Source organism: Acomys russatus, chromosome 6 (assembly GCF_903995435.1).
Source record: "Acomys russatus chromosome 6, mAcoRus1.1, whole genome shotgun sequence".
NCBI lineage: Eukaryota > Metazoa > Chordata > Mammalia > Rodentia > Muridae > Acomys > Acomys russatus.
In genome coordinates this window covers 32,419,090-32,444,443 of record NC_067142.1, presented here as the reverse complement: position 1 = coordinate 32,444,443, position 25,354 = coordinate 32,419,090, and the positions used below count along the sequence as shown (strand labels likewise).

General features: G+C 49.6%; 1 protein-coding gene across 1 annotated transcript in view; it reads right to left on the bottom strand.

Moving 5' to 3' along the window:
- Positions 1–5,661: 5,661 nt before the first annotated feature.
- Pik3c2b (phosphatidylinositol-4-phosphate 3-kinase catalytic subunit type 2 beta) overlaps positions 5,662–25,354 on the bottom strand; it is a 44,521-nt gene continuing 24,828 nt past the window's right edge. Inside the window, exons 16-32 of the mRNA XM_051147406.1 lie at positions 24,237–24,330; positions 24,005–24,099; positions 23,435–23,615; positions 22,230–22,337; positions 21,521–21,613; positions 19,975–20,104; positions 18,848–18,984; positions 14,932–15,101; positions 14,442–14,598; positions 13,985–14,094; positions 12,587–12,788; positions 11,866–11,990; positions 10,900–11,017; positions 10,029–10,110; positions 9,573–9,679; positions 6,944–7,072; positions 5,662–5,891 (exon numbers count right to left, since the gene is read on the bottom strand). Coding sequence (XP_051003363.1) covers positions 5,703–5,891; positions 6,944–7,072; positions 9,573–9,679; positions 10,029–10,110; positions 10,900–11,017; positions 11,866–11,990; positions 12,587–12,788; positions 13,985–14,094; positions 14,442–14,598; positions 14,932–15,101; positions 18,848–18,984; positions 19,975–20,104; positions 21,521–21,613; positions 22,230–22,337; positions 23,435–23,615; positions 24,005–24,099; positions 24,237–24,330 — 2,227 coding nt within the window. The 3' untranslated portion in view covers positions 5,662–5,702. The remainder of the gene's footprint in view (positions 5,892–6,943; positions 7,073–9,572; positions 9,680–10,028; positions 10,111–10,899; positions 11,018–11,865; positions 11,991–12,586; positions 12,789–13,984; positions 14,095–14,441; positions 14,599–14,931; positions 15,102–18,847; positions 18,985–19,974; positions 20,105–21,520; positions 21,614–22,229; positions 22,338–23,434; positions 23,616–24,004; positions 24,100–24,236; positions 24,331–25,354) is intronic.

Below are 25,354 nucleotides of genomic sequence, written 5' to 3'. Positions count from 1 at the left end.
AGTGCACTAGGGTGAGGCCTGTGCACTAGATTAGAGTGTGGAAAGAGTTTTCCACTGATTTTTACAGTTAGCTAGATCTTTTGTGTTTTGTTTTGTTTTTCGAGGCAGGGATTCTCTGTGTAGCCCTGGCTGTGCTAGACTAGCTTTGTGGAGCAGGCTGACCTCAAACTCACAGAGATCCGCCTGCCTCTGCTTCCCAAGTGCTGGGATTAAAGGCCTGCGCCACCACGCCCAGCTTAGCTAGCTCTTTTAGAGTGAGATTGCTGACATCAGGCTCCGGAGCTCCACAAGACATGAAGATACCAAAAGGGTTACAGCCCTTTCTCAAGCTGCTGCCTAAGCATGGCAGAGGAAGCAGGCAAATGTCTGAAACAGGCTGGCAGGCAGGTCCAGTGAGATGCAGGCCTGGGAGTGCTTCACCGGTGGTCAGCACTGAGCTAGCAGCAATGGAGCAGGCGTCAGCAGCTGCCTTGACCCCCCTGACCAGCAGTCAATCCCTGCGTGTCCAGTGTCCAGCGGCCAATCTTCCCCAGAGTAAATGAAGTCTCAGATGGTGACAGTGGAGGAAGAGGGGAGAATGTAAGAGAGAAAAGCAGTCAAAGTTTATTTTCATGAATCAGGGATTTATAAACCTTGGACAGCGGGGAGGGGTTTGAGGGTAAAGGTGTCTGATTGGATGTGGCTAGGGTGCTAGGGATACCTCATTCACATGCACAGGGCCCTATCACAAGGAAGAGAACATAGTACTTAAGTATCCTATGGGTGGGGGAAGAACTTCCAGGTATGGTTAAAGGTCATTTCCTGAAGGCTAGGATCTCCTTAGCAAAGGGTACGGTGTTTCTAGGATTCCCCAGGTGCTTGCTGAAGAAGTTTGATCAGAAAAGGATGAGGCCTGTAATCTTCCCTCAGGTCTATGTGACCCTCCTTACAAGATCTGGGATTCTCCAGATCAGGTGGAGAGAGAACCCCGCTGAGAAAAGGAGTCCATTGTAATAGACCAAGGTCAGTTGGCTATTCAGATAGGGCAAACTTTCACCTTTCCAGCAGAGCCCCACATGGTAGATTCTCCTCCATGTTTCTTCATTTTACCTTATGTGTATAAGTGTTTTGCCTACATGTACACTGTGTGCCACATGCATGCAGTGCCTGAGGGGGCCAGAAGGGAAAGCCAAATCCTGTGGAAATGGACTTACAGCCTTTTGTGAGCCATCATGTGGATACTGGGATTCAAGCCCTGGTCCTCTGGAAGAGTAGTGAGTGTCCCTAACCACTGGACCATGTCTCCCCAAGTTTCTAACCACAGCTAGATGTCCCAACAGTTGCTTATGCTTGTGATTGCCAACTTCTCTCCTGCTCTCTTAAAGCTACTCCAAGGTGTTCACCCTGCCCCACCTACACACAGCTAGTGTTACAGCCTCCAAGAACATTTTAGTGTATGTAGTCCTTGGCTTCTTGTTTGTTTGTTGTTGTTGTTTTCTTTTCTTTTTGTTTGTATTTTTGTTTTTGAGACGGGCTTCTTTGTGTAGCCTTGGTTGTCATGGACTCCCTTTGTAAGCCAGTCTGGCCTTGAACTCAGAGATCCACCTGCCTCTGCCTCCTGAGTGCTGGGATTAAAGGCGTGCACCACCATGCCTGGCATTGTTTTTGTTTTCAAGACAGGGTTTCTCTGTATAGCTTTGGCTGTCCTGGAACTCCCTCTGTAGACAAGTTTGGCCTCAAACTCACAAAGATCTGCTTGTCTCTGTCTTCCAAGCGCTGCGATTTAAGGTGTGCAGCGTGCGCCATCACCGCCCATCTTAGTCTCTGGGGGTTTGAATTGCACCCTTTTTAAGGGGCTGAGGCCCTAATACCCAATACTTATGAACTGGCATTATTTGGAAATTGATTCTTTACAGATGATCCTGTTAAAAAATGAGGTCATTAGGATGAGTCCTAATCCAATTGATAGAATCCTTACAAAAAGGGTAAATTGGACACAGACACGCATGCGCATAGGGGGAGCGTGCTGTGAGAACATGACGTCAGGGATTGGAGGAATGTATCTGGCCAGCAAATAACTGGAAACTAAAAGAGAAGCATAAAACAGAATCTTCCTCACAGTCCTCAGAGGAAAAAGACCCTCAGAGCCCTTGAGCCTGGACTGGCCACGTTACCCTCTGAAACAGATGGCATGGCAGGCCTGCACTACCACTGCCCGGCTGAAAGGCTTTTCTTTATGTTTCCCATAATAGCATCGACTTGGCGTTCCTATAATTTCAGTGCTGCCTCTTCCTCCTCTTCCTTTTTCCTCCTGTTATTCTTTGTCCTCATACTGGTTTTTTTAGATTCTGTAGCCCAGGCCATTTCCTTCAGTTCCAAGAATTTAAATGCCATCCAAAGGCTGCAGGCCAGGGCCTACACTCCAGCTTAACTGCCCCTTTGGGCATCAGATTTTAATCCTCTGTTCCATTTGGATACCCATTAGACGTGTCAGCCTTACTGTGTCCTTCATCTCATACACAATAACCTTAAGTATAAGCTCTGCCGGTGAGCTAGACCAAGCCTGGGGGCGGGGTGGGGGTGGGGCAGCCTTGATGCCTCGGGCTGAACCTGCTGGGTAAGCACGCTTCCTCTACACTAACCTTCCCTGCCCCTGTCATTCTGCGTGGCTCGGTCTGGGATAAGACTCTACACATTCAGGTGACTGCTGTCCCACTGAGCTACAGTCCCGGTCCTGGAATGACATGTTAAAGTAAAGGTGGTAACACAGCTGGTGTCCCACCTGTCATCCCAGCGCGCAGGAGGCTGTGGCGGGATGATAAGGAGGTCAGGGGTATTCTGGGAGACAGAGCAAGTTAAAGGTTAACCTGAGCTACATAGTGAGACCTGGACTTGAGCCGGGGGAAATGGACCGGAAGAAAGGAAAAGGGAAAAGAGAGGGAGGAGGGAATGGGGAAGCTGGCTCAGATAGGATGTCTCCTCAGCCCGGGATGGTGGCGCATGCCTTTAATCCCAGTATTCGAGAGGCAGAGGCAGGTGGATCACTGTGAGTTCAAGGCCTGCCTGGTCCACAAAGCTAGTCCAGGACAGCCAGGGCTACACAGAGAAACACTGTTTGAAAAAAACAGTAGAAGATACGAGGGACATGGAAAGTGGTTACAGTACAAAGACCTCTTTAAGTCAGGGGCATAAAGGGTCAAAATAAAATGAGCAACAGGCAAAAAGCCAGCAGCTCATCTATGGTCCAAGCATCTGGAACGTTCCACTGCTTTCCCTCCCCGGCCTCCTGCCTTCAGCAGGCAGCTTTACCCTTGGCATCAAACAATTATATTATTCGTGTGTGTGTGTGTGTGTGTGTGTGTGTTGTGCACATGTTATGCTGTGCAGGCGGAGGCCACAGAACAACCTGTCGGAGCTGGTTCTCTCCTGCCGTCTCAGTGATCAAACTGAAGCTGACAGGGTAAGTGCCCTTACTCACCGAATCATCTCACTGGCCTGCCATTTTTATTTAAGGAGGGAAAAAAAAAATGGATGCACCGGCTCATGCCTGTAATCTTAGCACCTTCGAGGTGGAAGGCAAGTGGATCAGGAGTTCAAGGTTATCCTCCTCTGCATAGCCGTTTGAAGCCAACCTGGGCTATATGCTATCGTCGCTCATAAACAAAAACAGAAGCAAAAGAAAACTTTTCTTGCTTCCTTGTGGCTTCAATGGAGCTTTTCCCTCTCCGGTAATGGGGTCACAGAGAAACTGTTTACAGTGTCCTGGATGACTCTTTTTCCTCTTCAGTTGACTCTTGTTTAAAAAGTTAGTTGCCTTTAACCCCGCCCCTAAAGAGGCAGAGGCAGAGGCAGAGGCAGGCAGATCTCTGAGTTGAAGGCCAGCCTAGTGTACATAGTGAGACCCTGTCTTTTTTTTTTTTGTTTGTTTGGTTTTTCGAGACAGGGTTTCTCTGTGTAGCCTTGGCTGTCCTGGACTCTCTTTGTAGACCAGGCTGGCCTCGAACTCACAGCTATCCACCTGCCTCTGCCTCCCAAGTGCTGGGATTAAAGGCGTATACCACCATGCCAGGCTCCGAGACCCTGTCTTAAAAAACAAACAAACAAACAAAAAAGTTAAATGGAGGCCCTACCTGGCACGTTTAACCAAGACAACTCTTTGCAAACTCAAGAGTGGCTTTTAAATTCATCTGGTGAGAAACAAAAACAAGGTGGGCTAGACATGCTTGCCGAGCACTCAAAGAGCCCTGGGTTTGATCCTTAGTGCCACATAAAAAAGACATGTGCTAGCAAGGCAGTGGCGGCAGGGGTGGCGCACACCTTTAATCCCAGCACTCGGGAGGCAGAGGCAGGCATATCTCTCTTTGAGTTGAGGCCAGCCTGGACTACATAGTGAGCTCCAGGACAGCCAGGGCTACACAGAGAAACCCTGTCTAGAAGAACAAAACAAAAACAGACAGGAAGGAAGAAAGAAAGGAAAAAGGAAAGAAGCCATGTGTTTCTGTCTGTTTGTTTTCTAGAGTGTGTGCTGCTCTACTCCAGCCAGGAAAAGATCCAGAAGAAACAGCTGCACTGACCAATCCTCACTCTTCCCGGCCCCCTTTGCTATGGACTGGGCATCCCTTTGTCTACACACTAAACAGCTTTTTGTTTCCTTACAGAATGAAATTCTTTTTAAAGTGTGACAGAAACAGGGGTTGGGAGAGAAAGTAGTAGAGGGTCTCATGGGACTTTCCCCAGAAACAACGCAGCAAGTGGCCACGACACACCCGCCGCCTACAGGCGTGGTCCAGAGCTAAGGGTTGGCAGCATTTTGTCTCATCAAATAAGACGGGGCATAGAAGCACCCCAGTGCGTACACTAGGATCCATAGAGGGCTGAGGGGAGAGGAAGGCGGTCGAGCCAACCAGCAGGGGAAGAAGAGAAGAAAAACTGTGCCCTAAAGAGCATGGGTCCCTGAAGATAGGTCCTTGGTGGAACCCTAATATGGAAGGCCCTTCCTTACACACGTAGCTATCACGCGGCTCTCCTTTGGAGGCAAAATCGGATGGCCCAGAGTGGGCGTCAGCCCAGCAAGCCAGTCGGCTCTCCCCATGCCTCCCCAGTCTGCCTGAGTGGGAGGGGCTTCACCGAGGACCCACTGGGCCCCTCCCCAACATTTCCTATCGCTAGAAGGAAAAAAAAAAAAAAAAAAAAAAAAAAAAAAAAACACCAAAAAACCCAAAGAGTCCTGGAGGGAAAAAAGTCCAATAAGAACTTTTATCATACCAAAAACAAAAACACTAAGTCTCTCTTTTGCCTTCCGAGGCATGGTATGCCCCTTTCACACAAAGCTCTCTGTCCCAGTTAGGACAACATTACTATTTCATTTTTTAAAAATAAAAATTAAATATCCACCTACCCTCCCCCACCCAAGTGCTACTTCAGAGAGCCCGCACTCCGCACACCTCAAAGCAGGCATTGCTCCCTTGACACAAGGTAAACTTAAAATTCTGCTGCAGGTCCACAGCTTGCAAGGGGCTGTTGGGCACAATCAGCTCCAATATAGCCTATGGAGGAGAAAGGGCAGTGGAGAGAGCGCTCTCCTCTTTCAGGCTCCTCAGCCCACCTGGACCACGGGGAAGGCCACCAAGGGCTCTGTCCCTTCCTAGCAAAGGAGGCAGGCAGGGGAGAGCCTTCTCCCCCCAGCTCTGGGCAGCAGCTGCAGGTCTGAGCCATGACTGGGTTCATATGGTTCCGTGACCTCGAGATCCCAGTGCGAACCAGCCAGTCTTCTCCTGGGCCAGGTCCAGTTCCCGAAGGCGGATGTGCACCTCCCCAAGGAGCACGTTCTCCCAGAATCCTTGCTCACTTAGCACGCTTAGCTGGAGCTCCCGCTGCTGTAGGTCTCCCTTGGGGATCCCATCATACACCAACTGCAAATGCAGGCATTGGGAAGAGAGGAAAGCTGTGAGAACAGGCAGGAAGCCACGGGGAATTCAGAAGAGATGCTCCAGTCCCTAGGGTAACACGTGGTCCAGGCTGACCCGGATCTCCCAGCCAGTGCTGCCTCTGCCTCCCACATGCTGGGATTACATTTATTGGAGCCTCTGAACAGCCTCTACACAGAGCCAGCAGGATTCCCCTCCTTGTATATTAGGGCCCAAGACCCATCTTTTTTTTTTCTTCTTCTTTTTGAGACAGGGTTTCTTTTGTGTTCTCTTGGCTGTCCTAGACTTGATTTGTAGACCAGGCTGGCCTCGAACTCATAGCAATCCGCCTGCCTCTGCTTCTCCAGTGCTGGGATTAAAGGCGTGCGCCACTACCATCTGGCTCCCAAGACCCATCTTGAGACTCACAACCCTAAGGGTTTCAAAGCTGCCATCATAAAGGGGCAGGTGCTGCAAGGGTTAGGCTTATAAGCACACATGGGGGAGGGACCACACCCACACACATACACACACCCACACACATACACACACCCACCCACACACACACACACCCCGATAAATGGCTCAGTGGTTCAGAGTGCTTGCTGTCTCAAAGCGCAAAACCGCCCGTAACTCCAGGGGGTCAGAGTCGATCTTCTGGCAACCATGGGCATATTCATATACAAATAAAACCAGTATTTAAAAAGAGAAAAGATGCCGTGCGTGGTGGCGCATGCCTTTAATCCCAGCACTTGGGAGGCAGAGGCAGGTGGATTGCTGTGAGGTCAAGGCCGGCCTGGTCTACAAAGCGAGTCCATGACAGCCAAGGCTACACAGGGAAACCCTGTCTTGAAAAACCAAACCAAACCAACCAACAAACAAACAAAAACAAAAAAAGAATGGACAGTTTGTTGCCAGGTGTTGTGTGACTCACACTTAGAATTCGATGCCAGCCTCAGTTACATATGCAATTTGAGTCTCAAAAACACGAAATAAATAATCAAGGGAGTGGTTTGCCAGCCCCTGCCCTCCCCGGCGCACCCCCGTTTTCTACATACCATCTCATTGTAGGTAGGGTTGCAGGTTTTCCGGGCCACTTTGGTTTTCCTCTTTGTGGTTTTCTGAGGGTCGGGGAGGAGGTAAATCTTTACATAGGGGTCAGGGTCATTCCCGTCCTGCAGCGGTTGCTATGACAGAATGAGAGCAGAAGATGAAGGGCCTGGCAGCATCTCTCACTTTCCAGTCATCCCTGAAGCCACACTCCAATCTAGATCCTCTCTCACTCCACCTCTGGCTTTTGTAGTACACACCTAAAATTCTTGTCTGCCTTCCAGGTCACTATGCTGATAAAAATACCTACCAGGATTATGTTAAATATATACACATTTGTGTGTACGCGCACACACACACACACAATTTTTCAGTTTCAGCTTTTTTTTTTTTAAAGGTTTATTGATTTATTATGTATACAGTGTTCTGCCTGCATGTACACCTGCACACCAGAAGAGGGCACTGTCTCCACCGGCACCAAATCTCATTACAAATGATTGTGAGCCACCATGTGGTTTCTGGGAATGGAACTCAGGACCTTTGGAAGAGCAGCCAGTGCTCTTAACTTCTGAGCCATCTCTCCAGCCCCCAGTTTCAGCTTATTGAGATGGGGGTCTCTCTACATAGCTCTGGCTGTCCTGGAGCTCACGATACAGACCAGGCTTGACTCAAACTCGCAGAGAGCCACTCCTGGGATTAAAGGAATGCATCACTGTGCTGGCTTATTTTTAAGTGAACTATCGAGTCTCCCCAGGCATCTTTTGGCCATGATTATTTTGCCATTTGGTCCCTTTTAAGCCCTCAAAGGTAGAGGGAGGAGTCAGAGAGACTGCTTGCTCAAGGTCAGCTAACTACTGATTCACTCTCTTGACTCTGGTTTGTTTTGGGGGTGGGGCTGGGACTTAAGCTCACACTTAAGTTAAAGCTGAAATCTTTAATACTTGGGAGGCTGAGACTGAGACAGGAGGACTGCTTTGTGGTCAAGGCCAGCGGGGGTAACATGCTGAGTCCCAGTTCATGGCTAGCTTGAGACCCTGCCTCACAAAAACAAATAAATAAATTAAGAATCCCATTCCCGGACACTCAAGTGAGAACACAGCACATTTACCCAAAGACCCGGAAGGATTTCCATCAGGACTGAGGCTAGAGCCTTATTATGGGGCCCATTGGTCCCTTTGCCCAATTCTGGGAATTAGCAGTTCCTGACAGCCCCCAGCAGGCTTTTTCCTGAAGCCTGAGCCTTCAGACCTAACTGTTCCCATGTCTGAAGCCATCCTCTTCTCTCTGATTTTAGGCCCTTCTGTTGGCATTGGAGGATGTTTTTGTGTATTGTATATTTAAATGCTGATTTTTGTGCCCAGAGATGTGATTACAGTACAGACATTGGCACTGTCATTTTATGAAGCCTCTCTTGTCTTGATGTGCCGTAGACTTTGCTCTCCATCACCTTCTGGTTAATGAAAAGCTAAACAGCCAATAGCTGGGCAGGAGAGACTAAGGTGGGACTTTGGATCCCAGCGGCAGGGAGGGGGCTCAGGTGGGGACCAGAGTGAGAGAGGGAGTCATCATGAGGTCATAGATGGAGAAGCAGCAGCTAAGGCGAAACTAAGATAGCAGGTAGGGAGCCACGTGCCTGGGAAACACTCCAGGCCAGCACAACCAGGTAAAAGTAGCTTGGCACCTGCCCAGCTATAGTGCCTGAAGTTTATAATAAGATCTAGAAGTCTCCGTGTCATTATTCAGGAGCTAGGGCATGCACAGGAAGTCTTTCCGCAGAAGCCTCATCTCTGAGGCTTTTCTCTACCTGACCCCTTAATGCAAACACCAGCCTCGTCCCTCCCGGCTCTATTTCTTGTTCAGTTCTCGACTCATTGACACACCATCGTTTTTCCCTTGTCCAGTCTACTGTCTGCTCATTCTAAACAGACTGCAAGCTCCCTGGCGCTCAACCGTGTCTTGAGCTCTCCTGCGTCAAGGGCTAAGGTATTAGTAGGTACTAGATGATAATCTGTTGAATTAGAGAGTGACGACTGAGTGAATGTGACCCCGAAACCACGGTTTCCTTCACTCAAAAGCACATGCTTCTCCTGCTATGACCCAATCCCCAAAGTAAGCAACATGGGATGCTGCACGTTGCTCATGACGGTGCTAGAACCTGTGACAAAATTAATTATACACTGCCCTGACCATGCCTGAAGGAAGTCCAGTGGCTGCCCTGTCTACGCTCACTTGTCTATATGTATCTATATTACTATACTCAGGCAGGAAGCCCCTGGGTTTCTCTTTCCTCAAACTATAACTACCATAACAACAGTGCTACTCAGAAAGGCAAGCGTTTCCCAGTATCACCTCATTTCATCCCAGAGCAACCCTTGGAGGGCGGCACCAACATCATCTTAAAAAGAGCCTCCCAGGACTCAGGATGCCGGCTGCTGACCACAAGGAGCAAGCGAGGGAGCGAGCAGCTGTGTCTTGAATGTCCTGGTCAACCGCAGGCCTGGCATGGGCAGCCTGTGGTGGAGGCTTGGTGAACTTCTGTGGTTACTCTGATTATCCAGGGGGCAGAGAAGGAGTGACTCATCCAAAAACTCCCAGCAGAAAGAGTAAGGACCCCAGGAGGGCTCTGCCTGCACTTACCAGGCCCCTAATGTGCATGACCATGATGAAGAGTTTGTTGTTTTTGTAGGAGATGGACAGCTTCACCTCCCCGCCGACCTTCCCAACTGGCCGGGCCCATGTCCCATCTGTAGGGATAAAGGAAACTGAGAAAGGCCCAGAGGCCAGTAAGTGTCCCTGGCTGGTGCCAGGCAGACATTTCTATTTCCTTCTTGAATAAAGCCTTGCCCCAGCCTGTCACGGTTCTGATACGCATTGGAAAGTAGATGTAGCGTTGGAGGAGTCTGCCCTACCTGAGGGGATAGCCACTAACTAACTAACTAGTCATCCCCTAGGGAACCTAGCCATAGAGCTGGGGACACCACCACCTGAATGGGAAGCCAGAGTCCCCCAAGAGTAAGCAACTGAACAGGAAAGAAAGCTGACAAAGAGGTGGGGCTGTGGTTCAGCACGGGTGCCACCAGGAAGGTGTGGTACCTGAGGACTTCGGAGCAGGGCTTGGGCCTGAAGCCTTCTCATCCCGGGGCAGGGGGTGGAAGAAGGTATACACCAGATCACACTGCAACAGACCAGAAAACAGGAACACTCTTCAGTAACACACACACACACACACACACACACACTTTTTTTTTTAAAGAATAAATAGCCGCAGCTGGTCATGGTGGCACATGCCTTTCATCCTAGCACTGGAGGCAGGTCTCTGTGAGTTCGAGGCCAGCCTGGTCTACAAAGTGAGTCCAGGACAGCCAAGGCTACACAGAGAAACCCTGTCTCAAAAAACACAAACAAAAATCAAAAAACAAAACAAGACAAAAACCTAAAAAACAAAAACAAAAAACCACACACACACACACACACACACACACACACACACACACAAAAGCAAACAAACGAACAAACGGTAGACTGTTAGAAGTTCAAGGCCAGCCTGGTCTACAGAGTGAGTTCCAGGGCAGCCAGGGTTACTACACAGAGAAACCCTGCCTTGAAAAACAAAACAAACAAACAAATCAATACCTCATTTCAAAAACCAAAACAGACAATAAGTAAATTAAAAACAAAACAAAAAACAAGCCAGGCCAAAAGCATCTTTACTATTCACCTCTCTTCTCTACATCCCTACCAACAGGAACAGCTTGAGGGGGTGGGGCAGGAGATACAACTGAGTTCTCCTGGGGCTGAAACACAAGCCTTTCTCTGGAGATGGTTTCCAACTAAGCATCACAAATGAAAACTGAACAAAAGCGCGGCCTGAGGTTAGACCACCATGGACCTGTGTTCTCTAATGGTCACTCAGCAGACAGCCAACCCCCCGCCCATGACTTCCCTAGGACTAACACCCACTCACCTCAGCCACCTCAGAGGCTGCATGAATCAAGTGCCAGATGTAGCCATTTAGCTCCTCCCTCCGCCTCTCAGCCACTGCCTCTCCCCGAGAGCGGCCAATCACAAAGCGACTAGGGAAGCTAGGGTGACAGGCAGAGAAAGGACATAGGGATGGGGGATGGAATAGAAAGGACATTTCATCACCTGCTCCTCATTTTCTCATTTCCCAGAAGCCTCCCTGACTCCTACCAGACTCCCAGTCCGTGCTCACATCTGTCTTTCTCTCTCTGTAAATTCATGTTCTCTCTCTCTCTCTCTTTCTCTCTCTCTCTCTCTCCCCCTCTCCCCACCTCTCTCTCTCTCTCCTGGGACCCCAGACAATTCCAGCATTTAGCCATCAAGCATTTTAAGACAGTGTACGGTTCTGAGGCATTGAAATACATTCACGGTGTTGCATAAATGTCACGCACAGCTGGGTGGGCCCAGAACTCTTTTCATCTCGCAGAACTGAAGTATCGCATGTGACCATTCAGTCACTGGTTCTACATTCTCTCTCTAGGGGACTCCAATAGGTAGAATCATATGGTTTTAAATTTTCTTGTGACTGGCATATTTCATTTAGGCTTGCTCATGATGTAGGTATCGAAGGTCCTTCCCTTTCAATGCCATATATATATTTACATTCGTTTGATAAGTTATAAACAGTGAGTCATGTTCCAGTTCACCAAGTGAACCCTGCTTCCCTCAGCTGCCTTTCCTTCTGGCTTTTCTAAGCCTATTCCAAGGCTAGTGCAGGGCAGATGGGACCTGGCTGGTGATAACAGCCAGCAGGGGGCGCACTTGTTACCAAACCTAAGAGCAGGCCAGCAGCTCCTTAGTTTGAAATTGTCCTTCCTGAAACAGCAGTCCTGCTAGCTCCATCCCTCCTCCTTCCTCTGTATCTTTCAGCTTGAGAGGACTGGGGGGTGGGGTGGGGAGGGGGGGCTACCTGGGCAGGAAGGAAGAAGGGAAGAGCAGGCGCAGCTTATTGTGCAGTTCCTGGAACTCCTCAAACGTCCTCTGGATGTAAGTTGCCTCATGAGAATTCTCTCGAATCACCTTCACCACATATATCTGCAAAGGCCAAAACTCATAGTACACCTGCCTGACCATCTGCCTCCTGGAGGGGCCGTGGGGGGGGGAGATGGTAGTGTATGTGTGTGTGCATTACATCCCTGGAGGAGAAAGGTTCCAAGTTTGAGGCCAGCCTGGTCTACAAAGGGAATCCAGGACAACCAGGGCTACATAGAGAGACCCTGTCTCGAACACACACATCCCCAAACCAAAAGGAAGGAAGGAAAGAAAGAAAGAAAGAAAGGAAGGAAGGAAGGAAGGAAGGAAGGAAGGAAGAGGGTCCCAGAAGAGTCTCCGGTGGAGAAAAGAGGGTAGGCAGCACACAGGCAGAAACCGGAAAGCAGGCAGGGCCTCCCTGCCTGGGTCTCACATGACATGCGACTCACAGAATTACTCAGCAATGCAGCTCCCTGAGCCTATGCAGGTCACTTCAGCCAGGGAACTGGTCTCTCTGGGATTAACTCCCAGTGCGAGAGCCTCGGTAAACTCCAGGACCCACTGTACAGGCGTGGAGCAAGAGTTGACCCCCAAGAAGATGGGTGAACGGGAAGCCACAGAGGGTCAGAACAGAGGGTGAGGGAGGAGCGGACGCTTACGTAGCCCTTGCTGGGGTGGAAGACTTTCTCATGGCGGCAGAGGAAAACGTCACTGATGCGGCCAGTGCTCTTGAGAGTGTGTGTGCGGGGCGCAAAGGAAAGCGTGAGCCGGTCGTCTGCACCCGTGAACTTCATCTGAGCCAGGTTATGGATGAAGAAGTTGAGTTTTGTGGCCACGCTGCCCAGGCTGGATTCGATCAACCTATTTGTGCAGGAAGATGGGACACAAAGGATGCAGCCATGGCCCCAACCTCCCACTGCCTTGACAGCTATCAACCCAATATTCCCTAAGTCCTGAGATATCTTTTTCTTTTTTCTTTTTTTTTAGTGGGGTTGGGGAGAGGACAGGATCTCACTGTGTAACCCAGGGTAGCCCAGGGTAGCCTCAATGCATGGCGACCCTCCTCTCTTAGCTTCCTAAATCCTTGGATTACATGTGTGTGCTACCATGCTCAACCCTGAATCCTGAAATTAACCCCGAGATCAAATTACATTCCCAATGTAACAGTCTCACTAGCACACACTGAGTTTGATCCTGAGGTCTTATTCCTCCTGTCAAGGTGGGTGGGAACTTGGGACAGCAAAAGTATAAATAGTGCTATCAAATGGAACTCAAGGACCACAAAAGCTCTGCTCAAAAAGACTAAATTCAGCCGGGCGGTGGTGGCGCACACCTTTAATCCCAGCACTCGGGAGGCAGAGGCAGATGGATCGCTGTGAGTTCGAGGTCAGCCTGGTCTACAAAGTGAGTCTTAGGACAGCCAAGGCTACACAGAGAAACCCTGTCTCGAAAAACCAAAAAAAAAAAAAAAGGCTAAATTCTACTCACTGGGAGTGGTGGCGCATACCTTTAATCCCAGCATTTGGGAGGCAGAGGCAGACTGATTGATCACTGCGAGTTCGAGGCCAGCCTGGTCTACAAAGTGAGTCCAGGACAGTCAAGGCTGTACAGAGAAACTCTGTCTCAGAAAAAAACAAACAAACAAAAAAACTAATCTAGCTCCCACACTGTCTCCTAGACTAAGTCTCTCGTTGGGACCTGGTAAAAACAGATAAAGAGTCAGGAAATGGTGGTGGCACACGCCTTTAATTCTAGCAGAGGCAGGTATATCTCTGAGTTTGAGGCTAGCCTGGTCTGCAGAGTGAGTTCCGGGACAGCCAGGGCTACACAGAGAAACCCTGTCTAGAAAAACAAAAAAACAACAAGACCACCAACACAATAGTTCTACTTATACACCTCTGCCAGGATGCAGACAGGAATGCCGTGATCACCAAGGCAAAAACCGGGAGAGCAGACTGATGCCCTGGCACTTACTTTCCCCGCTAAGCCTTTCCTGCTGCCCAGCCTGCTCCTGTGGATACCTTGGCTGGGTAACACTGTTTTGTGCCATGTGTTACCTTGTGAAGTAGGTGGTGGCATTGGCCTCTGTGTCCTGAGGTCTCAGGGCGTCATACACATACTTGAGGTCCTCTAGGTCTGAGAGTTCAGGGATTCCACAGGACAACATCTAAGGAGAGGAGAAGAAGGAGGGAGAGCCTGGAACAGCAGCCCAGCATTGCCTCCTCTCTGCCCTGAGGCAAGGTTTTCTATACTAGGTTTCCTGGTCCTCAGGGCTTATAAAGACAGATGCTATGGGCGACGGTTAGAGGGCCACAGGAACCAAGGGGGCTAAAACAAGGGGTTATTACTGTTGCTGGTGGTTTGGGGACTGTCTTTATGGAAGATGCATCACACAGCTGGGAGAAGTGGGTCTCCAAGAATGCTCTGGAGTGATGGGGGGGGGGGTGGGTGGCAGCCTTGAAGATGGAGCCAGGGAAAAAGGAGGAGGGTTCACAAAGAGACGGAGCTCCTCACCAGGCCCAGAAGGTTGAGGAAGAGGTGGGTGTGCTTGCGGATGAGGTTGTAGGCTTGGCAGCAAAGGTCAACAAAGTCATGGAAGCGACTGGAAGGCTTGTCGCCCCCATTGATGACGTATGCCATGTCCGAGGTGAAGACAAAGGGGGCACGGTCCCTGGGCCAAGGGAACATACAGGCAGAAGGTCAATATGGAGAGAGAAGGGTCACCTTGTAAGTGCCATCAGGGCCTGTTTTCCTTCGCCCCTCATCATGGGTTCAGATCTGGGATCAGCAATACTTTTCAGCTACCTACCCACCGGGTTCTCTTCAGCTGCCACCCAGCTCCTCACCTTCCACAAAGCTCTGTACAAACTCGGGCTCCTTATCAGCCTTCTGGCCTCTGCTCAACCCAGGGTCAGGGCTCTGAGGCCCAGTTGCTTCAGTCAAAAAGTTTTACGCCCCAGCTCCGAACTACTCCTGCCCTCCTCTACACAGCAGGTCCACTTACCTCTTGATATTACCAAACATCTGGGCGTGGCCCAGGAAGCGGCCGAAATCTATATGGAACATGTGGCCCGTGGTCTTCAACATGATGTTGTCGTTGTGTCTGTCACAGATGCCCAAAATGTAGGTAGCCACACAGCAGCCAGCACAAGAGTAGATGAAGTTCTCCACGGCCTGCGAGAGCGGAGGCGGGTGGTGGGGCCGCACTCTGACCCTCCTCTCTCGCGTGACCTCCACAGCACCCAACCCCTGCCTGTTCACTTGCATCGTGTACCAAAGCGCATACTTATGCACACAGAAACATCTTCCACGTATTCCTTTTTTTTTTTTTTTTGGTTTTTCAAGACAGGGTTTCTCTGTGTAGCCTTGGCCATCCTGGACTCACTTTGTGGACCAGGCTGGCCTCAAACTCACAGCGATCCGCCTGCCTCCACCTCCCGAGTGGGTTTATGCCTATATACATCCTTCACCTGAATTTGAATTTTTTTTTTTTTTGCCGGGGGAGGGGGAGGGGGGCTGGAGAATCCGTAGACAGGAGCAAGTCCAGATTGGGAGACCTTAGTGGACAGAAAGGCTGATGCTAATAACTTTTCCCACAGATCGTGACAACCCTGACTCGAGTCTGGCTACTGAGAAATGGAAGGCGCCTGACCCTTCTTCCTGCCCCAAATAACACTCCATTCCCAGAGTGCTCGAAGCCGGCTAAATGCTTACCTAATTAAAATCACTTCACTCCAGAGAAGAGCTGAGCCAGCTTCACACTTCCTGCAGTGTTTTGCACTTGAAGCTCAGCCATCTCTATTTGGTAAAATGTGTTGGGGATATTTCTGGGCTCAAGGGGTGGGAGGGGCTGGGTAAGAGAGCTTGGGCTGCAAGCATGTGGACCTGAGTTTGAATCCGCTGCACCATGTGCTGGGTATGATGGCTGCAACCCCAGTGCTGCGGGACAGGGGCAGAGTCTGGAGCTCACTGGCCCGCCAGCCTAGCAAACAGCACGCTTCAAGTTCATCCATAGACCCTAACCAAAGACAGTAAAGCAGAGATAGGGGCAGGCGCCCAGTACCCTCCTTTGGCTTTAGCAAGCACCAACCCTACTCATGTTTATTCACACACACAAAAGGGGGAAGGGCCAGGCGTGGTGGCACTCAGGAGGCAGAGGCCAGCCAGGGCTGCATAGTGAGACACTGTCTCAACAAAACAAGTACCATAGAATTCAGCTTCTGCAAGGGAAAGATCATTTCTTAGAAAGGAAAAAAGAATCTACAAATTAAAAGAAACTGCTTGAATAGAAATATAGCCCATCCGATCGATCCCAGTTTAGACTTAACATCTCCATTAACCTGCTGTCACAGGCTTTTTAAAGATTTATTTATTTATTATGTATACAATGTTCTGACTGCATGTGTGCCTGCTGGCCAGAAGAGGGCACTAGATCTCATTGTAGATGCTTATGAGCTACTATGTGGTTGCTGGGATTTGAACTCAGGACCTCTGGAAGAGCACTGAACCATCTCTCCAGCCCATCATAGGCATTCTTTTTCCTTTTTAAAGATGTATTTATTTATTAATTATGTATATGTACAGTGTTCTACTTCCATGTATGCCTGAAAGCCAGAAGAGGGCACCAGATCTCATTACAGATGGTTGTGAGCTACCATGTGGTTGCTGGGAATTGAACTCAGGACCTCTGGAACTACAGCCAGTGCTCTTAACTGCTGAGCCACCTCTCCAGCCCCATCATAGGCATTCTTTATACCTTAGATAAGGAAGATCACCAGATGACACTCCTCCTTGAGTTAGGCCAGCATGAACCTCAATCTATATGTGATCCTCCTCCCAACTTGAGGGTCTCACTGATGAAATGTGGGTGTTGTTCACTGAACACAGCCAAGTTCTTTCGTCTGGGCACTACCGCAAGAAACTACTAGCAGCACCGTGTCTCACTCCTACAATCCCAGCATTCAGAAAGCTGAGGCAGGAGGATCATGACTTCTAGGTCGGCCTGAGCTAGGCTACAGAGCGAGATCCTGTCTCAAAAACCAAAAGGGAGGGTGGGGGGGGATTAACAAAGTTAGCTTCCAGGTGTGTGCCTGCTTATTGCAGACACCACCGGCACAGAGTAATTACAATTCCAACGCCTAGCACGGTGCTCGTTAGGAGAGGTGCTTGTTATGAGAGGCGTTGACACCTGGAAACCACGTTAGCGCAAGGAGCATATGGGTCTGCAGGAGGGATTGAAGACTCAATAGGGTACTATGTTGACTCAATGTAGAAGAGACCGTTTTCGAGGCTGAGAAAAAGGAAATGAGTTTCTAGGCAAAGAGGCACTGTCGTCTAAAGGTACCAAACACGTGCAAGTGTCCCCTACACGGAGTGAGCAGGGCATGAGACTGGGGCAGGCCAGGCTGGACTACAGAGGCAGCCATGCAGATGTTGAATTTATCTCTTAGGAGCCTCTGAGGAGCCCAGAGCTAAGGTGTGACATGAATGGCTCTGGACTTTAAAAAGTCTCTGAATGCCGGAAGAGGAACCACGCATGAGGAAGCCAGCGGCTCTGGTTTGGGTGACTATAACGTCCTACATTCACTGTAGGGAACACGGAAAGCAGGCATCAGGAGGTGAGGAGAGACCGGGCGCTCAGCTTTGCCTCCACTGAGTTTGATTATAACAGAGATGCAATAGAGAAATCCACTGAGCAAAGACTATAGAAGCGTATACTGCTGCGTGGGGAAAGGGCTTCAGAGTCGTCAGCACACAAGTAGGGATAGAAGTCATAAAAGTGTGTATTAGTCTGAGAGCACACAGTGACTGGGGGCCACAAACTTACTAGGGCCATTTAAGACCTCCCGATCACATGCTCATCAGACATACACTGATGAAAATAAGGCTGCCTGCGCATCTCCCTTCAGGAATAAAATGCATTAATCAACATAAATTAGTATCTACATCCCCTTGAAGTGAGCCTTACAGAAATTAACATTCTGTCATTTTTGTTTGGTTTTGAAACAGTCTGACTATAGTAGCCCAGGCTGGCTCGAAACTGACAGAGCTCCATTTGCCTCTCTCTGCCTTCCAAGTGCTAGGATTAAAAGTATGTGCCACATTCTGTTTTTTTTTTTTTTTTTTTAATCATGACCCACCCATTTCCACTCTCATCCCAAACTATAATCATGAAGCCATGGACTGGCCACGCATCATAGCAGGCCACCAAGGCCCTACCATCCCTGCAAGCTCACTTTTTTCTCTCTAGTCAGCAGCCAGCCAGGCCTCTTTGCTGTCAGGTCAGTCTCTCACTTGCCTCCACCTTGGCTTGCATACCGGCCCCATACAGTTCCATCTGACTCACGGCCACAAAAAAAAAAGGGGGAGGCTGGGTTAAAATGATATGCAACACCTCTTGCTGCCATCTTGAATTCAATGCAGCATCAGTCAAGTCCTTTGAGAGTGTGATGTGAACCAGCCAGGATCCACAATTAGGACAGATATAGACAAGCTCTCAAAAGCTGCCCCTCAGCCTGGCATGGTGGCACATGCCCTTTAATCCCAGCACTCAGGGAGACAGAGGCAGGAGGATTGCTGTGAGTTTGAGTCCAGCCTGATCTACAAAGAGAGTTGGGGACATCCAAGGCTACACAGAGAAGGCTTGTCTCAAAAACAAACAAACAACAACAGCAATAAATGCTGCTCCCCTACCCTCAGAAGACTCAACGAAGGTTTCTCTGACCAACCCCAGAGGACAGTGTTAATTTACAACAATCACCTGACTGTCTCTAGCTTCACAGAAGCACAGGTCCAGAAACAGTACATACTTTCCCTCAGCAAAGCTGAGCTGGCTCGTGTGTGTGCGCATGCTGGTGGTAGCAGAGCCATATGCCTCAGTCATGCACAGCTTTGGGCTTCTGAGTGGCCCCCAGTCCTACCTTTTCATATTCATCTTCCCCAGGGTTGTGTTTCTGTAGCCAGTCGGCCAGGGGACGGTCCTTGAAGGAGCCGGTCACTCCGTGCTCCACCTGGATCTTGCGCAGCGTCTCGGCGTTGGGTATCATCTCCACCATCCCTGAGAGAGAAGGGGCCGGGCTCACACTCCAGAACGGAGAAAAAGTGTCTACCAGAGCCTATCAAGCTGGGCTACCTGCTTCCCACCAGCTAAGTCCCAGGGCCTTTGGACAAAGTCGGCTAGCAGGAGGGATACACACTGATGGATGATGGGAAGGAGGCCACACCCACAGCACATAGTCTAGACTGGCTCCATAACGTTTCTTTTTTTTCTCTTTTCAAATTTTACTATGGAACTCTTTTCTTTTTTCTTTCTTTCTTTCTTTTTCCTTTTTCTTTTTGAGACAGGGTTTCTCTGTGTAGCCCTGGCTGTCCTGGACTTACTTTGTAGACTAGTCTGGCCTCGAACTCACAGAGATCAGCTTGCCTCTGCCTCCCAAGTGTCAGGATTAAAGGCGTGATGCCATACTATGGGACTCTTAAATATATATATATATATATAACACGAAGGTGTGTTTGTGTGTGTACAAAATCAGTTCTCATGTAACCATCATCCAGCTTCAACGAGCACCAAGAGTTTGCTAATTTCATTTCATCCTCCATTTCCTAGCTAGCTTCCTACTTCCTGCTGCTCTTGCCCCGAGTACCACAAAGCAAGCCAGTGTCTCACTCTGTAGCCCAAGCTGGTCTCGAACTTCTGATACTCCTCCTCCTGCTACTCCGATTCAGACATGTATACATACTTCTAAGTATTATTAACTTGCACTTGTCATTTATAAACAAACAAACAAAAACAAAACAAACAGTGACCCTTGAAACCAGCCTACTTTCAAATTTCTTACATCTCAGAACCACAATTGGTTTGTTTGATTGAGACCCAAAGTCCACAGAGACTGCTATGCCTCCGAGTCTCTTTTGTTTTACAAGGGTCTCTCCCTTGCTTTCTTTTTTTTTTTTTTTTTTTTTTTTCCAGATCACCCTATATTGTCTCGTGGGATGATCCTGGCTGTGAGCGAAGGGACGCATTGCCCCACCGGGCTCCCCCACTGACCTCTCCCTCTGCCTGTGGAGAAGCAGCGGAAAATGACCATGCGCATGTCCAGCCCCTCCTGCACCCAGATCTTGCTCATGATGCGAATCATCTGCAGGGTGAGCATGTCCTGGCGAAGGTCATCCCCGCACTGGAATAAGGAAGAAGAGTGATTAAAACCCATTCCCTCTTCCTCTTCAGGGCTCCTAAACCCCCACAGCATATCAAACTACAGTGGCAGGGAGAAATTGCAGCTCCTCCAGCGATGCACCACTCATCTGTTAATCTGGCCCACACGAGGTCAAGGAGCCAGAGAGGGGACACTTTGCCCCTTGCTGCGTTCCCCATCTGGATTGAATTATGGTTCCTTTTCTGAGAGAAACCTGCCCCTGACCACTAGGCCTGTTTGTTAGAGTCAAGGTCTCTCTGTGCAGTTCAGGCTGGCCTGGACCTGCTAGCAATCTTCCTGTCTCAGCCTGTGAGTGCTAGATTACAGATATACACTATCCTGTCTGGCTCACCAGGCCTTTCACAAACTTGAATGTTTATACCAAATCAGTAACTGACACTAGTGTACAGCAAAGGTGTACTATAAGGAGTGCATTTATTTTACTTTTTTGGGTGCTAGAAATTGAACCGAGAGCCCTGTGAATGCTAAGAACACATTCTATTCCTAACCCCCACATAGGGAGTGTGCAACCTGCCCCCCTCCCCCCTCCCTCCCTCCCCAAAACATATACTCCAGGACTATCAGCACCACCATGGAAGAGCCAGTCAGAAAGGAAAACATGCCGGGTAGTGGTGGCGCATGCCTTTCATCCCAGCACTGGGGAGGCAGAGGCAGGGGGATCTCTGTAAGTTCAAGGCCAGCCTGGTCTACAAAGGGAGTCCAGGACAGCCAAGGGTACACAGAGAAACCTTGTCTTGATAAACCAAAAGAAAAGAAGAAAGAAAGGAAATCACGAGGTTCATTTAGGCTAACCAGCACCTCACACAAATTCCCCACCTGGCAGCCACATCCTTTACTAGAATATAATCATCACCTTACCCGAGGCATTATGGGAGAAGCTCTGCCTCCCAGAAAGTACTTTGATATTCTGAGCTATCGGTTGCCTCTCTTTCTCCTAACACCGCTCTTCACCTTCTGGCGCCATATGCAGAATTTATCAAAATCCCTTTTTTACCTGATAGCCTTTTCAAGTGTTAAAAAGGTGGCATGAGTGGCCTGGAGATGTGGCTCAGTCCCCAGGAAGGGGTGGGGGGGGGGGGGATGGAAGAGGAGGAAGAGGAGAGGAAAGAGGGAGGAGAAGGCAGGAGAGAACAGGCCAGGCCTTTCCTGCCAGTCTTAAACATCCTCTTTGGCTTTCAGTCCTACCAGGCATGAGTAAAGTACTGGTTTTGCTTTGCTTTGTTTTTGTTGTAACAGTGGCTCATTACCTAGCCCAGTCTAGCCTGGCAATCACTACATAGCCTTGGCTTGCTTCATGGTAATCCCTCTGCCTCAGCCCTGTAAGTGCTGAGATTTTCAGGCATGTGCCACCATGGCTGCTGGGTAAAGCAGTCTCACCTTGAAGATGACTCGGATGTTCTCTCCCAGTGGGTCCACATTTTGGAAGGCCAGCTTGAGGGGGACTGCGTTGGAATTAAAGTAGGAACAGTCCTGTACGGTCGAGAGGGCAAGTGACTAACGTCAGGGTGGTCCACACCCAGGAAGGAAAATGACCTCTTCGTGTGGGGTCACAATGCTACCTCCCTTCTTGCTGCTGGCCCACTTAGGACACGGTCATTGATTCTGCCAGATTTCCTGGGAGCTCAAAGTCTACATCCTTTCTTTGTTTCTCTGACCCAGGCTTAGGTTGTTGGAGCCATGGCCCTACCATCCGATGCCCCAACCCCTCCCATCATGGTATACGACTTACTAGTTTGTGGTTTCTGGCAAATCCCACATCCTACACACTTTCAAAATACTACCAACCGCCTACAAGTTGTGAGGACGGAGCATGACAACCAACAAAAGAACTCATGCTGGACAGTGAGTCAGGGCAGCATGGCTGACAGCGACCGTCCTCACCACCTCCCCCAGCTTCATCCTTGGCCTCTGACCCAGTTCTTCTGCCCTGCAGTTACGGCTGACGAGCCAAGTCCATACACAGTCAAGCCGGGGAGAGGTCACCTGTCTGGCCTGCTTCCTCCTCACCTAAGGCAGGGAAAGGAGGCGCTCACCTCCCCCGGAGTGTTCCCCATTCTTTGAAGTTCTACGACTCGCAGTGACTCACCCTGGGCACGATGCCCTTCACCAGCAGACTGGGGCTAAGCGGCAGACGGCATGAACCATTGAGGGCAAAGAACTGCCTCACTTCCTCCAAGCCCACGCGAAGGATGCCCTTCAGAGGGAGAAGGGAAAAGCAGGGGTGAGGTGAGAGGCCCAGAGGCTTCACTCAGAGCCAGGGTGTCTCCCAGTGGAAGGGCACTAGTCGTGTGCCTAAGTAACAGGGACAACTTCTGAGAAACTCTTGGGAAGGACTGTCACCCACTTGGGCCCCAGGCTTGTTCAGTGCACAAGAAGCACACCTGAGCTTCTACAGAGACAAGGCAGCCATAGAACGGAAGAGGAAGGCACAGAATGGAGGGCAAGGGCATCCCAAGAGATAAAGTCCTGCCTGGGCCTTGCTAAGAAAAGCCAATGATCCAGACTTTTTTTTTTTTTTTTTGGGTTTTCGAGACAGGGTTTCTCTGTGTAGCCTTGGCCATCCTGGACTCACTTTGTAGACCAGGCTGGCCTCGAACTCACAGTGATCCGCCTGCCTCTACCTCCCAAGTGCTGGGATTAAAGGCGTGCGCCACCATGCCTGGCTCCCAATGATCCAGACTTACATATAAAAAATCTCCCAAGTTTTAAATGTCAGAAACCAGAGGCAGGAGGATTGCTGCGAGTTCAAGGCCAGCCTGGTTTACAAATCAAGTCCAGAATAGCCAAGGCTACACAGAAGAACCCTGTCTCAAAAAAATAGGTAGGTAGGTAGGTAGGTAGATAGATAGATAGATAGATAGATAGATAGATAGATAGATAGATAGGCAGGCGGATGTCAGAAACCAGGAACACTGTTGCTGTGGCACAGACTCTCTTTCTGTCACCTGTCTAAGCCCTGAGCCAGGGTTCTTTACAGTAAAGTGACTGAATCTTAAGCCTCAACCTGCTGAGTATACTTGTGCAGTGGCCAGCACATACGAACATGCATAACCTTTAAGGCAAACAGCTAAGCCAAAATTCTGCAAATTTCTGCAAGCCAAACAAAACACATTCATGAGCCAGCCTGGGAACTTCCTGCTTGTGGCGTGCAGGTTACAGACAACCTCCCTCTAGTTTCTAAATCAGACAGTCTCTTCCTAGCCTAGTCTCAGGATGCCCGAGAAAGAAACTCCTGGTTACACATGCCTCAGCTGGAAACAGGGACAGGAAGAGACAGTCTTGCCTCCTCACCTGGCGTGCGGATGGGCTGGCCTCTCGGACCTGCTGGGCCAGTTTAGCCAGGGTGTTGACAAGCCAGCACTGGCGGTTAAACTCCTCCCTCAGTCCCTTGCCACAGCAGCAGAGCAGGGCTGCCAGCAGGTATTGGTAGCGGATGCTGAACTGAGAGTCTTTGAGGCTGTCCTTCAGTAACCTGCAAGGCAGGGCAAGCGGGGCTACTCAGAAGCCACAGAGTGGAGCAACGGAGGAAATGGTCCTATTCTACCTCAACTCAGAAAGCCCACCCCATGCCTCAGGGGAAAATAGACTTTGAACGTCTACCCTGTCTTTGAGCTGATCCCCCTCTACAGCTTAATTGCCCTTTATACATCCTCCACCACGGGTGAGTAGGGAAAGGAGAGAGATGATCTTTCCAGAGCTGCAAGGAGATGAATGGAGACCCGCGCTGAGGAAAGATACTAGGCCACAGGGTAGAACAGTAACATTACTAATCTCTTAGTTCCTCTCTCCTGCCTGCCACAGGGAAGACATACTTGTCCTAAGGGCCCTGTGTGCCACCCTTCTTTCTGCACATGAGTTTACCAGAAGAAGTAGTGGGTCACTCTCAGGTCAGAGATGGCTCGCTTCAGGAGAAAGCGCACCAAGGGGCTGTCCAGGTAACACTCATACTTCAGGGCCTGTTCAGAAGAAAGCAAACAGGAAGTTTTATTAACCACCGAAATCTAAGCTGACTCCTGTCCCTGGGATCGCGGCTTCTAAGAGCAGATGCAGAAAGACCAGGGGCTCGGGCCACGGGAACTGCAAGTCCTCACACCTGTACTAGCTGGGGCAGGTAGTCCAGCAGCTCGGCATCGGAGAGGGAGCCGATCCACTGCACGGCCATCCGCCGCACCTCCTGGTCCGGGAAGCTGCAAGAGAGTTCAGAGCCTTGACCACCCCCCACCGCAGGCAGGCTGAGGTTCAGATGTGAGCCAGGAAACCCTGTGTCTGGTATCAGAAGCTTGGAGCAGGAAAAGTCACTCCCTCTCAAAATCTGCTTCTCTTCTGCATGGCAGTCCCCACGGACAGAGTCTCCCATGGGCAGGGAGGAGCAGGAAAGTGACCTTTCTCCTTCTGTGAACATTTTAAAGAAAATAGAACAGAGTGCTCCACACCACTCCCAAAGCGCCTCCTCAACTCCCACTGTGCTAGAAATCCTACAGGCAAGGAGTCCTTGGGTGAGGGAACCATGCTTTCTTGTAACATCCTAAGATGCAAAGCCTGCCAGGCAAACAAGTGAGAGTTGTGGGGTTCTGTATAAGCCAATAGGCAGTCTGGGCAATGAGTTTTGCAGGGGTCAGCAAGGATGAGGTCTCAAAAAGTCTCAACAACAGGTACAATTTGATTACTGAGTTGGCAAGAAATCGGCCAAGAAGCCTGGGTACAATCTAGAAAAGGCTGCTGAGGGCGTCTCAGACTGAGAACCCTGCGACCCTATGAGCTCTTCTAGAGAAAGAGAGAACAGAGGGCTGTTTAAATTAGAACTCAGGGGGCTGGAGAGATGGCTCAGAGGCTAAGAGCGTGGCCTGTTCTTCCAAAGGTCCTGAGTTCAAGTCCCAGCAACCACATGATAGCTCACAACCATCTATAATGAGATCTGGTCCCCTCTTCTGGGGCACATGCAGGCAAAATACTGTGTATATATGATAAATAAATAAATCTTTTAAAAAAAAAATTAAAACTCAGTGATAAAGGTTTGGGCTATACAAGGGAGAGCATTTGTTAAAACTTTGGATGAAAAAGCCAGGGCGTCGTGGCACACTCCTGTAATCCCAGCACTCAGGAGGCAGAGGCAGGTGGATCGCTGTAAGTTCAAAGCCAGTCTAGTCTACAAAGTGAGTCTAGGACAGCTAAGGCTACACAAAGAAACCCTATCTCAAAATACAAAAAAAA